Source organism: Sphaerodactylus townsendi, linkage group LG01, assembly GCF_021028975.2.
Source record: "Sphaerodactylus townsendi isolate TG3544 linkage group LG01, MPM_Stown_v2.3, whole genome shotgun sequence".
NCBI classification, from domain to species: Eukaryota; Metazoa; Chordata; class Lepidosauria; order Squamata; family Sphaerodactylidae; genus Sphaerodactylus; species Sphaerodactylus townsendi.
In genome coordinates this window covers 9584168-9596886 of record NC_059425.1, presented here as the reverse complement: position 1 = coordinate 9596886, position 12719 = coordinate 9584168, and the positions used below count along the sequence as shown (strand labels likewise).

The 12719-nt window shown below is 53.4% G+C and overlaps 1 protein-coding gene across 1 annotated transcript in view; it reads left to right on the top strand.

Moving 5' to 3' along the window:
- SEMA6C (semaphorin 6C) overlaps window positions 1-12168 on the top strand; it is a 51337-nt gene extending 39169 nt beyond the window's left edge. Inside the window, exons 15-17 of the mRNA XM_048518828.1 lie at window positions 1203-1258; window positions 5490-5540; window positions 11284-12168. Of these exons, the coding sequence (XP_048374785.1) occupies window positions 1203-1258; window positions 5490-5540; window positions 11284-11513 (337 nt within the window). The 3' untranslated portion in view covers window positions 11514-12168. The remainder of the gene's footprint in view (window positions 1-1202; window positions 1259-5489; window positions 5541-11283) is intronic.
- Window positions 12169-12719: the final 551 nt, after the last annotated feature.

Here is a 12719-nt window from a genome sequence, read left to right as displayed (position 1 = left end):
CGAATCAGTCTCTGCGTTCGGTAGAGGCCAACCTACTGGTGATTCCTGGCCCCTCAATGATACGGCTAGCTTCCACTCGGGCCAGAGCCTTTACAGCTCTGGCCCCCGCCTGGTGGAACGCTCTCCCACCAGCTGTTTGGGCTCTGCGGGATCTGGTTGAGTTCCGCAGGGCCTGTAAGACAGAGCTGTTCCACCGGGCCTTTGGGGAGCCTAGCCGTTGATAGGGGCCCCCTCCCTCTCCTCCTCTCCTCCCCCTCCTTTATTATAGCATCAAGTGGATCCACCGCCTCATCCCCCCTCTGGGGCTCTGGGTGAACTGAAGCTGGCGCCATCTTGTTTTAATGTTAGTTTAATGCTAAGTTTAATAATGTTGTATTTTTAATAAGATAGGGTTTATTATTAGAGCCATATTAATTTATATTTATTGGATTTTAATTTATTATTGTGCTCTGTTATATGTTGTTCACCGCCCTGAGCCCTTCGGGGGAGGGCGGTCTATAAACCCAAACCCAAACCCAAACCCAACATTTAATACGTGTTCATTTTAAAAATTCCTAAAAATGTCATGTTTTCCTCGTCGTGTCTATCATGCCAGTTTTGATCGGACAGATTGTTCTCTCTCTTTTTTTGCTAGTGTTTTGTTTGGTTCTCATCTTTTTCTTTTGGGCTGAGATACCGCCAGAGTCCCCTGGAAAATCAAAAGCTCTTCGATCGGTTTCGGAGCGTAAACATTCTTCAGCTCTCATGAGAGCTAGAAACGTTGCAGTCGTAAAAAAAATAATAATAACAAGCGTGCTTTGGGCCGTCTGTAGAGCTGTGCTGTTTTCACAGGAGGGATCTCCCCCCCCTTTGCCCCCCAAATTCATCCATCTTTCCTTCCCCTTCCGCCACCCCCATCCTCCCTAAAAGACGCCAAACAACTGGATGCAATTTGCCGCCTGGAGCTCAGCCGGTCCCCATGACGGCCTGACACCGTCGTGCAATCCATCACTCCTTGGTCTCCCAGGAGCCACACCGACAGGGGTAGAGAGACAGGATTCGGTGCCTCCCTCTGGACCCGAAGCTAGAATCCCGTTTTCTCTGTCTGCCGTTTCCTGGGCTCCGGCCCGTTGATTAATAAGCAGGGGTTTAATCAACCTGGCACGCCGGTTTTAATGAGATCTCTCTCCTCCCCGCCCCCTTTCCCCCTGCTTTCTCCCCAGAAGTGGATTTGAACAAGATGTTGAAAATGCAGCCAAGTATGCGGGGAGCTGTCAAGGTGAGCAGCCGCACCGGAGAGGCCGTTTGCAGCTGCTCCGGCCAGGAAGCGGTTTTTGTCTTGGTGGAGGAGGACGAAGCCGGCTCGCCCGTCCCAGGCCAGCCATAAAGCTCGTCTTTCCGAGCCGAACAAAACCCGCTCTGTTCTGCGCTTTCCTGCCTACCTCCACCCCCTACCCCCCGCTGCCGGCTGCTAACGGACATGTGTGTGAAGAGCTGTTGTGGGGGAAATGAGCCAATGAGTGCCAGGGAAACGCTATGCTCCTTTTCGAATCCTTTAGCCTCCTGGGTTAGGCTGAGCTAATTGAATTCCCATCCGATCCCGGTTGCTGCAGCAGGGCTGCGGATCTCCCTGCTAGACCTGGAGAATTACTCTCCAGACAACAGAGGTCTATTCCCCCCGGATAAAATGGCTGCTTTGGAGAGCAGACTCTATATCCCGTCCCCATATTTCATGCTCCCCGTTCTGCAACCTCAAACCTTAGAAGAAGAAGAAGAGTTTGGATTTATATCCACCCTTTCTCTCCTGCAGGAGACTCAAAGGGGCTGACAATCTCCTGGCCCTTCCCCCCTCACAACAAACACCCTGTGAGGTGGGTGGGGCTGAGAGAGCTCCGAGAAGCTGTGACTAGCCCAAGGTCACCCAGCTGGCGTGTGTGCGAGTGTACAGGCTAATCTGAATTCCCCTTAATGGATTTCTCGATACAGAGTTGGCAATCCTATCTTGTAGCCAAGATAAGTGGCGTAGCAAGGGGGGGGCACAGAGGGGCTTGAACTCCAGGCACCCCTTCCATGGGGGTACATTGCAGGACTGTGCTCCCCCTTGAAAATGAGCCCCGCCCCCAAACTTCACGTGGAGCTCGGGAGCAGGGGTAGCCGAAGGGGCACCACATGGAGATCGGGGGGCCAGGCCCTGAGCTCCACATGGAGATTGGGATGGGGCGATGCTGTGTGTTGTGTGTGGGGGGAGGGGGCGGGACATGGCCCCCGGAGTAAGCCCTGGACACTGTTTTATAAAGCTATCCCCTTGGCCAGGCTAGATCCTTTACTCAAAGCTGGTGGCAGCCAAGAACAGGAGCCTCTTTTGAGCGTTTGCACCACAAGACCCGTAACAATAACGATGCTTTCCCCTTCCTCTCCCTTTGCTGCTTACCTCGCGTCACGGCGTCCCACATTTTCCAACCTACCAGCGAGGCAGCCGTGTGTGGCAATGAAATCTGGAACGTCGCGGTGTCACGAGAGAAGTTATGGTTGTTTCCGCGGAGGGGAAGGGGGGAGGCCAGGTGAACAGATGCAGCTTTTACGAACAGATGCCCATTTAGTTTGGTCCACCGATGCGAAGGAAATTGCATCTGGCTGTGACGGAAGAATACCTGGAATCTGAGGAGGGAGGACTTCCAAGGAAATCAGAGCAGAACAGGTCGTCCTTCTATTGTCCATTTTATCTCCACAGCAGCCCTGCAGGGTAGGCCGGGCCAAAATAGACTGACTGACCCTTGGCCACGCAGTGAACATTGTGGTTGTGGGTGGTCTCCAAAGGTGGGTGGGTGGTCTCCAAAGGCCTCCTCTTGTGGGGATCTCTCCCTACAAGTGTGTTTTCTGGCCTCCACTCGGAGCGTCGGTGAGTCCAGCTGGAGGGAATGGCTGACTGCACCCATGTTTTCAAGTATTCTAGGATAACTCCTTGGTTTATTTTAACCTCTAACCCAGAGGTGGGATCCAGCAGGTTCTCACAGGTTCCCGAGAGCAGGTTACTAATTATTTGTGTGTGCCGAGAGGGGGTTACTAATTGGTGATTTTGCCACGTGATTTTTGCCTTAGTTACGCCCCTCCTCTCAGCAGTAGCGCGCAGAACTTGAAGCAGTCTAGCCGGAGGTGCACCAGTGTGCGTGGCAGCCTGCGCCTGCATGCATTCGTTTCCCGCCCAAGGACCGGCGCAGCAGCTGCATCCTTGCCACAGCCCCGCCCAGGAATGCCCCGCCCCCAGGTTGCCCGGCCACGCCCCCGTCGTGCCCCGCCCAGCCCCATTGGCACTACGCCACTGTTTGAATCCCACCACCATGGGAATCTGTTACTAAAATTTTTGGATCCCACCACTGCTCTAACCCATTCACATGTGAACTGAATGAGTGGAAAGGAATCCCCTGAGGTGTGCAATTTAAAGAGGCCCTGCATAAATCAGGGAACTATTTAATCCACCTTTTGTTTCTGTTTGGGGTAAGCAAGCCATGTCAGCAAAGAGCCCTGCTGGATCGGGCCCGGGGTTCATTCTGTCCAGCATCACATAGTGGCCCACCAGTTCTCTGGAGGTGTAGAAGCCGAGCCAGCGTGGGGTAGTGGTTAAGAGCAGGTGCACTCTAATCTGGAGAACCGGGTTTGAGTCCCCACTCCTCCAGCTGAGTGGCAGAGGCTTACCTGGTGAACCAGATGTGTTTCCGCACTCCTACCTTCCTGCTGGGTGACCTTGGGCTAGTCACAGTTCTCTCAGAACTCTCCGAGCCCCACCTACCTCACAAGGTGTCTGTTGTGGGGAGAGAAAGGGAAAGGAGCATGTAAGCCACCTTGAGTCTACTCCTCCTCCTCTTCTTCCTCTTTCTCTTCCTCCTCTGGCACTGGGGTTGACTGCCTCTGAACATGGGAGCTTCGTTTAGTTACCACAGCTAGTAGCCATTGCTGGATCTCTCCTTCATGAACCGGTCTAACCCCCTTTTAAAGCTATCTATGCTTGTGGCCATCCAGGGGCAGTGAATTCCTCAATTCTGTTACTCCCTGCGTAAAACAGTATTTATTTTAGTCCATCCAGAATCTACCACCTAATAATTTCATTGAGTTGTGCCTGGAGGTCTAGTATTATGGGAGAGGGGGAAAAGGTTTTCGCTACTTACATCCTTCACTGCATGAATAACGTTAGAAACTTCTCCACTAGGGTGTTGTGGGTTTTCCGGGTTGTATGGCCGTGTTCCAGTAGCATTTTCTCCTGACGTTTCGCCGGCATCCGGCCACAGATGCCGGCGAAACGTCAGGAGAAAATGTTACTGGAACACGGTCATACAACCCGGAAAACCCACAACACCCTAGCGATTCCAGCCGTGAAATCCTTGGACAATACAGCTTCGCTGCGTGCGTAACATTATAAACGTCAGTCCTGACCCCCACCTTAGCTGTCTGTTCCCCAGAATAAAAAGCTCCAGAGCTTTCAGCCTTAGCCGTCCGAGGGGCACAGAGGAGAGTGAAATTTCACAGCCAAAACTGATGCGAAGGTTGTGGAACGAGACCTCCGCGATTCATCTGTGTGTGTGAGAGAGAGGGAAAGAGAGAGATAAATGAGTTCATTAAGAGAAACAGGCTAACATGGTTCCCCTCTAGAGAAAGAGATTCTCAGGCTAGCAGTTCTTCAGGGCTTTCTGACGCTTTCAAGGAACGCCAGAGCAGGGTGGGTGAATTCGCTTGCTCTGGGGTGCCGATAGATTTGGGGTTCCCGGATCTCCACAGAGCTGCTGGTCCTGACACTGTGTTGACCTTGTGGAATCGGTTGAAACATTGCCTAATAGTGTTTCCCCCTTTCCCTGCAATCCCTTCCCCCAATTGTGCTGCCAAGTGTTTCACACCCCCCATGTCAGGGGCGTAATGCCCATTGGGCAAGGTGGGCAGCTGCCCAGGGCACCACCTTGTGGGGGGGCATCAAAATGCAGGGTTCGTTTTGGGGTATTTTTAGTAGTTTTCCATTTTTGGCCTGCAGGGGGCGCAGTTTTTAGGCTAGCGGCACCAAAAATTTCAGAGTATCATCAGGAGACTGCCCTTATGCTACCTCCCAAGGTTGGTGAGGTTTGGTTCAGGGAGTCCAAAGTTATGGACTCCCAAAGGGGGTGCCCCCATCCCCCATAGTTTCCAATGGGAGCTAATAGGAGATGGGGGCTACAGTTTTGAGGGTCCATAACTTTGGACTCCTTGAACCAAACCTCACCAAACTCGGGAGGCGCGCTTATAAGTTGACAATCTATTCTGATGATACGCTAATTTTAGTACTGATATGTCTAAAATTCACCCTACCGCGAGCACCAATGTCCTGTTGCAAAAAAATTTTGGTTGTGGTGGAGTGGCCACCCGTGGGCGGGTGGGGGGGGGCATCCAACTCAGGTTTTGCCCAGGGTTACAGTTTGCCTCGTTACGCCCCTGCCCCATGTGCTCCTATTGACTCCCCATCCTGTTTTTCCTCTTTCTTTCCTCTTTAGATCTGGTAACGGCAACCGGGAATCACGACGGCACCAGCGACTCTGCCTATGGTCAGTACCGTCTTCCCTTGTTCCATGATTGCTTACTCCCATTTTGGAAGAGGTGCAGCTGCTCTAGGGATTTTAGGGTTGTAGCCTGAAAAGGAGAGGATTTGGGGAGGATCTGTGAACTATAGTGCCGTAGGGACAACATTCCTGGAGAGTCAATGTAATCTCCAGCTACTGCCTGGAGATTGGCAACCTTGGTTGCACGGGTGGCAGAAGTCACCTTTGGCCGGCCCTCAGATTCCTGCTCAGATGTCAAAGTCTCGAGCACTTTGCCAAGGGCGGCCATCTTGGAGCAAGGGTGGCCATCTTGGACCAAGGGCGGCCATCTTGGACCAAGGGCGGCCATCTTGGAGCAACCATTTATGGCCATTCACATTGGGCTTGTCCAGATCTAACACAAAGATGCAGTTGTTGGAGGGTCTTGACTGGGTCCTCTATATTGGGGTGCCCTTTTAGCGGCGTGATGGTGGGAGGTACCAATTTGAGCATCCTGCCAAGTTCCCACGGTTAATCCAAAATGGGAGATAAGAAGGGCAAGGCCTTGTGTGTTACCATGGTGACCGGCCTACTGTGTTACCGTGGTGACCGGCCTACTGTTGCTCAAGTCTTGGGCCCCTGTTGTCCAAAAATGGCTACCAGCCACAAATAGACCTATAAATATTGGTTCAATCCATGAAAGTTCACCTGTTTTCAGTGGAGAAAAGTTCTTCCTTGAATGTCAAAGGGGAAGGGCTCTCTAATTCCGGGTTTGAAGGGGAGGAGTTGTGTTTCCCCTCAATCCTTTGCCAAAACTAACAGCCATCTTGATGAACCACTAACCCGCACCACCATCCACTCCTTTTCACACCATTCCCCGTTCATGCTACCATTAACCAAGACTCACTCATTTTTGTAACGGGACGGAGCCTTGTATTAAATTAGACACAGGGAAGTTGTGAGTCCAAACCAGAAAACCATATGAAGTGCATTGGAAAGGCCAGGCCTTCTTTAGAAATCACGGCACCGTGCAGAGAAGGGGACATTGAGCTAAATGAGGATTCGTATTTATTTTTATTTACTCAGCTTAATTTATACCCTGCCTTTTTCTTCAATGGGCTCCCAAAGCAGCTCACATCTTTTCCCTCTCCTCGTTTTTATCCTCACAACGCCCCTGTGGGGTAGGCTAGGTAGAAGGCCAAATTAGACAAGACCCTGTCCCCAGTTTGACCCTGCTCCATTTTGTAACAGTGAATTCTCACCAGAGAACTCCATGGGATCGCCATAGTGTCAGGAGAGGAAAAGGGACTCTCCCCTACACAATTTTTCTCTCCTGAACGCGTATAGCAGTGGTGGCGAACCTATGGCACGGGTGCCAGAGGTGGCACTCAGAGCCCTCTCTGTGGGCACACGCAAACAGAGTCCCCCCCCCCCCCACATCTAGGCTGGCCTTGGCCGCTGGGTTCAATTATTAGCATTAAACCTAAGACCTAGTTTTGGGGAAGCAGTGTGGGTAACCCTGTTAAGCACTGTTAAACCCCACTGATTTTCACGCGAAGAACTAAAGCGTGATCCTTTACCTGGGCGTAAGCTCGGTTGCTGGCCATGGGGCTTGCTTCTGAGCAAACCCTCCTAGGGTCGTGATTCACCGATTGGAAGAGTTGCACAGTTGCGTCAAAGCAAAGCCACCGACTACCACCAAGCTTACTCCCGAGTAGCGCACACCTCAGAGCCAACCAATTTTTCCTAAACTAAAACCTCAGTATTCAGGTTCAATTGCCGTGTGGGCACTTTGCGATAAATGAGTGGGTTTTGGGTTGCAGTTTCGGCACTCGGTCTCAAAAAGGTTCGCCATCACTGGCATATGGGCAAATAATGTCCCTCATGGCACCATTGGGGGTCAGAAAAACAGCATCGTGGTAGCCATGATCAGAATTGGGGCCACACACTACCCTTGAAATAAGTTCTCAGGTGGGAACACACTGCTGCAAAATGATAGTGGGTACCTCGGGCAGAGGCCAGGACGCCATCTTGTCTAGCCCAGCCCTGAGAGCGGGCACCATTGTGGCCGCCAATGCTTTCCTTGGCGCCCCCCAAGTGTCTTTAGAAAATGGCCAGGGCCCATTGGCCACTGAAGATCCGATCAGCTATCCAGTGGTAACGAACCTTTGGCGCTCCAGATGTCATGGACTACAATTCCCATCAGCCCCTGCCAGCATGGCCAATCTGGAGTGCCAAAGGTTCGCCACCACTGAGCTATACAGAGTAAAACATAGGTGTCAAACGCGCGGCCCTCCAGATGTCATGGACTACAGTTCCCATCACCCCCTGCCAACAATGTGCTGGCAGGGGATGATGGGAAGTGTAATCCATGACATCTGGAGGGCCGCGAGTTTGACACCTGTGGAGTAAAACAACATTGTTTCGGGGGCAGCTGCCCCGACGGCGTTTGTTTTATTCCCTCTCCCGTTCCCGTTTCCTGGAGTATTTTTTAAAATTCTCCGTCCTCTTCCGTGTGCTTGAGTTTCCCCTGTCTATGTGGTTATGCCTCCTGCCACAGCCACGTCACGGTGGTGGTGGCTGCCACCCTGTGCCCGAATCCCAGATGTCCCCACGAGCACAAAAAGATAACCCCCCGGCTCTAACCACTGCACTGCCTAGTACACCCCATGCACACACCCAGAGGTGGGATCCAGCAGGTTCTCACAGGTTCCCGAGAGTAGGTTACTAATTATTTGTGCGTGCCGAGAGGGGGTTACTAATGGGTGATTTTGCCACGTGATTTTTGCCCTAGTGACGCCCTTCCTCTCAACAGTAGCGCGCAGAACTTGAAGCAGTCTAGCAGGAGGTGCACCGGCGGGCGTGGCAGCCTGCGCCTGTGTGCATTCGTTTCCCGCCCGAGGACCGGCGCAGTGGCTGCGTCCTTGCCACAGCCCCGCCCAGGAATGCCCCGCCCCTGGAATGCCCGGCCACGCCCCCATCGTGCCCCACCCCGCCCCATTGGCGCTACGCCACAGTTTGAATCCCACCGCCATGGGAACCTGTTCCTAACATTTTTGGATCCCACCACTGCACACATACTCTTCTTTTCCAGCAAACTCTGGGAGTAGAAGAAGCCCTGAGCGCCCCCCCCCCCTTGCTTTCTCACTAGCCCCAAATGGAAAGGCATCCTTTGTGGTGGGTGGGGGGGTTCGGCACACGTGCAATCAGCCGCCGCGGGGGGCCCGCTTTGTCTGCCCCCCCCCACCCCAAGAAAGCGAAAAGCCCAGCCAATCAGATACGGGGAAAGAAATTAAATCCGAGGCAAGTCCATTAATTACCCAGCAGGGGAGACTCTCCGAGTTAATGGAAGAGAAGGCGGAGGGAGAGGTTGGCCGAGTCCCGTTAGCGGCTCCTGGCTTGCTTGTGGGGGGTGGTGGTGGTTTGGGAGCCTGAACATATCCAGGGGTAAAAGGAGGCAGAGTTATCATGGCACTCCCTGGCCTCTGCAGTGCACCCCAAAACAGACTGTCGCTCGGCTTTGTCATAGATCGGTTGGGGGTCAGCTGCGGGTGAAAGTCCGGAGTGTCAGCTCTTCCCGGCCGTTCCTGGACCCTTTTCTTGTCTCCTTGCAAACCTTGGCCGGCCGACTACTGACTTCCTGCTCCCGCTGCACAGCCGAGAAAGGGGAGACGGCTCAGAAGCATCTGGGATTCATTAGGGGACTTTGCCGGCCGAGCCAAAGGGTTTGGAGGGCGGGCTAACACGCAAGCAAGCAACCTGAGCTCAACGGGGCGATTTCGCCGGCCTGGCCCGGGACCCGCGAGCTACGCTGGGGCGTTTGGAACGAGGCCGGGCCTTTCGGCACCGTTCCTGTTTGGAGAATATTATCCGGAGGACATGAATGTCGGCCCCAGCTGTATAGCCCTCTGTTTCCACCTTAGGGCCTGTTTTCCATAATGACACCAGACTTTTGTTGTGTCCTTACAAACAGAAAACTCTCTGGTGGCACGGCCAGAGGTGGGATCCAGCAGGTTCTCACAGGTTCCCGAGAGTAGGTTACTAATTATTTGGGTGTGCCGAAAGGGGGTTACTAATTGGTGATTTTGCCACGTGATTTTTGCCTTAGTGACGCCCCTCCTCTCCGCAGTAGCGCACAGAACTTGAAGCAGTCTAGCAGGAGGTGCACCGGCGTGCGTGGCAGCCTGCGCCTGCGTGCATTCGTTTCCCGCCCAAGGACCGGCGCAGCGGCTGTGTCCTTGCCACAGCCCCACCCAGGAATGCCTCGCCCCCTGAATGCCCGGCCACGCCCCTGGAATGCCCGGCCACGCCCCTGTTGTGCCCCACCCAGCCCCATTGGCGCTATGCCACAGTTTGAAGGAGGGCGTGAGCTGGTGGGCAGAGGACGGCACGGCGCCCTGCTGGCTCAACGCGCCTCAACGGCGTGACAATTGAGTTCAAGCCCTGATTGGCTCCCTGAAAGGGGTAATATTACTCTGTCCCAGTGGTGGCGAACCTTTGGCACTCCAGATGTTATGGACTACAATTTCCATCAGCCCCTGCCAGCATGGCCAATTGGCTATGCTGGCAGGGGCTGATGGGAATTGTAGTCCATAACATCAGGAGTGCCAAAGGTTTGCCACCAAGGCTCTGTGGGATTCTTTGTCTCTATTTGCAGGGGCGTCCGACTCTGGCCTTCCAGATGTTCGTGGGCTACAATTCTCATCAGATGGCTGATGGGAATCGTAGTCCGTGAACATCAGGAGGACCAGAGTTTGACTCCCCAGATTTAGGGTCTCACAGTCTTGGTTATCTATTGGTTCATTCATTTTGTTTTTCTGAATACAGGGTTGCCAACTCCACGTGGGGAGGGGGGGGGGGTTCCTGGAAATTTGGGGATGGAGACCGGGAAAGACAAGGACAATGTCCCCGAACCCACTTTTCAAAACAGTTATTTCCTACAGGGAAACTGATCTCTGGAGTGTTGTGGGGTTTTCCGGGCTGTACGGCCGTGTTCCAGTAGCATTTTCTCCTGACGTTTCGCCTGCCTCCGTAGCTGGCATCTTCGGAGGATCCTCTGAAGATGCCAGCCACAGATGCAGCAGAAACGTCAGCATAAGCATAAGCATTTTATTGTCATTGTGCCCGCACAACGAAATTTACAGCAGCATTCCTCGATGCCCACAATTTCAGACTCATACCCCATCCTCCCTTTCCCCTTCCTCCACCCATCCCTACACAGCCCCAAACACATCAACACGAAGCCCCGGAGTTCAGCATAGAAGCTGTCTCTAAGCCTCTTGGTCCTAGTTTTGATAGACCTGTATCGTCTGCCGGATGGTCACAGTTCAAAAAGAGAAAATGCTACTGGAGAAAAAGCTACTGGAACACGGCCACACAGCCCGGAAAACCCCACAACGCTCCAGTGATTCCAGCCATGAAAGCCTCTGACGATACACCGAGCTGATCTCCGTAGTGCGGAAATCAGTCGTCATTCTGGGATGTCTCCAGACCCCACCTGGAGTTTGGCAACCCCACCCAAAGGCTAGGCACGCTCCACCGCTTTGCCGTTCCTCACGGTAGAAGTCGCCTCTGGACACACTTTGCATAGCCGTCTTGGGCACAATTTGGGGGTATTCCCAAGAAAGCTGGTGGGGGGCTCTTCTGTGCTGCCTCCCCCCCAATGGGGCAGAACCTCGGGCTGATGTCCCCCCCAGCCCCCCACAAACAGCCACATCTGCCTCCCCCTCTTTACGTTCCGCTGATGTTCTGTTTGTCACCGGCAACGCAGGCGAGACGCAGACGGCCACCGCTCCCGCCGTGCCGTACCCGGAGGCGCCCGCAGCGTCTCCCTCTGCTAGCATGGCACTTGACGCCCACCCGGCCCCCGGCGCTGGGGACCCACGCTCCACCCTCCACGTGGCTGTGAGCACCCAGGGTAAGATGGGCTGGCCGGCCGGCCCGACACGCACCCGCGTGCGCAGCGCCCGCAGAATAACAGCCTGGGCTGGGAATCACTAACCCGGCATGGGAAGCGGGTGCCTGAGATGCTAACAAACGGCCTGGCATGTGGACGCATGAACCAGTAGAGGTAGCAACCCCCTCCCCGTTGTGTGTTCCCGGGAGGGGGCCCCAGGCGCGGGGGACTTCCTTTTCTCACAGTGCGCTGCCGACCCCTCTCTGTGCATGGCGGGCGAGACACGTGGTTCTCTTGGAGCTGTGGTTGTGTGGGAGGCAGGTGTGTGTACGCGTGTGTGTACGAGTGAGTCGCACCGAGCGAGGACTCTGTGGCTGTGTTTAAAATTAGAAAGTGTGTGTGCGTTTGTGTGGGAGAAGATGTATAGGTTTCAGATTAGAGAGACGGGGGACGGAGGGCGGCTGTCGTCAGGAGGAGGCGGGCAGGTTGCGGAGCAAGCGAGATCTTTTTGCATCCGTACTGAGCAAGCTGGGAGGAGAAAGCAATTGCTCCAGACAGGCAGAACGTCCCCTAGACCTAAAGCTGCCAACCTCCAGGGGAGGCCTGGAGATCTCCCAAACAATCTCCCAACTACAGAGATCAGCTCCTCTCGAGAAAATGGGTGTTTCCCCCTCACTTTGGGGTTTTGGTCCTTCTTGGTCGCTCCGTCCATCCAACACAAAACAAAAACAAAAACAACGCTAGCAGCTTGCACAATAACAGTATAAGGCAGTGGTTTTGAATCTGGGGGTCGGGACCCCTTTGGGGGTCGAATGACCCTTTCCCAGGGGTCGTCTAAGACTCTCTGCATCAGTGTTCTCCATCCGTAAAATGGATAAATGTTAGGGTTGGGGTTCACCACAATACGAGGAACTGTATTAAAGGGTCATGGCATTAGGAAGTTTGAGAACCACTGGTATAAGGAATAGTGATATTACATTTAAGCAGAGGTGGGATCCAGCAGGTTCTCACCAGTTCCCGAGAGGGGGTCACTAATTATTTGTGTGTGCCGAGAGGGGGTGACTAATTGGGTCTGCTTTTCCGTTAGAAATTCCATTAGGTCCAAAAATCATCAAGTCCTGTTGTTTCCTATGGGGCTGGTTAGCGAAGGTAGAAAACGGGATCATTCTCCCTGTTGGGCTGTTTTAAAAACATGTTTTAGAAATATGGTCAAGTTACTTAATACTTTCAAATACTTAATTTTGTTTCTAGAAATCAAAAGAAGGAGACTTTCCTTAAACAAGGATTTAAGGAAAGTCTCCGCTTCTTTG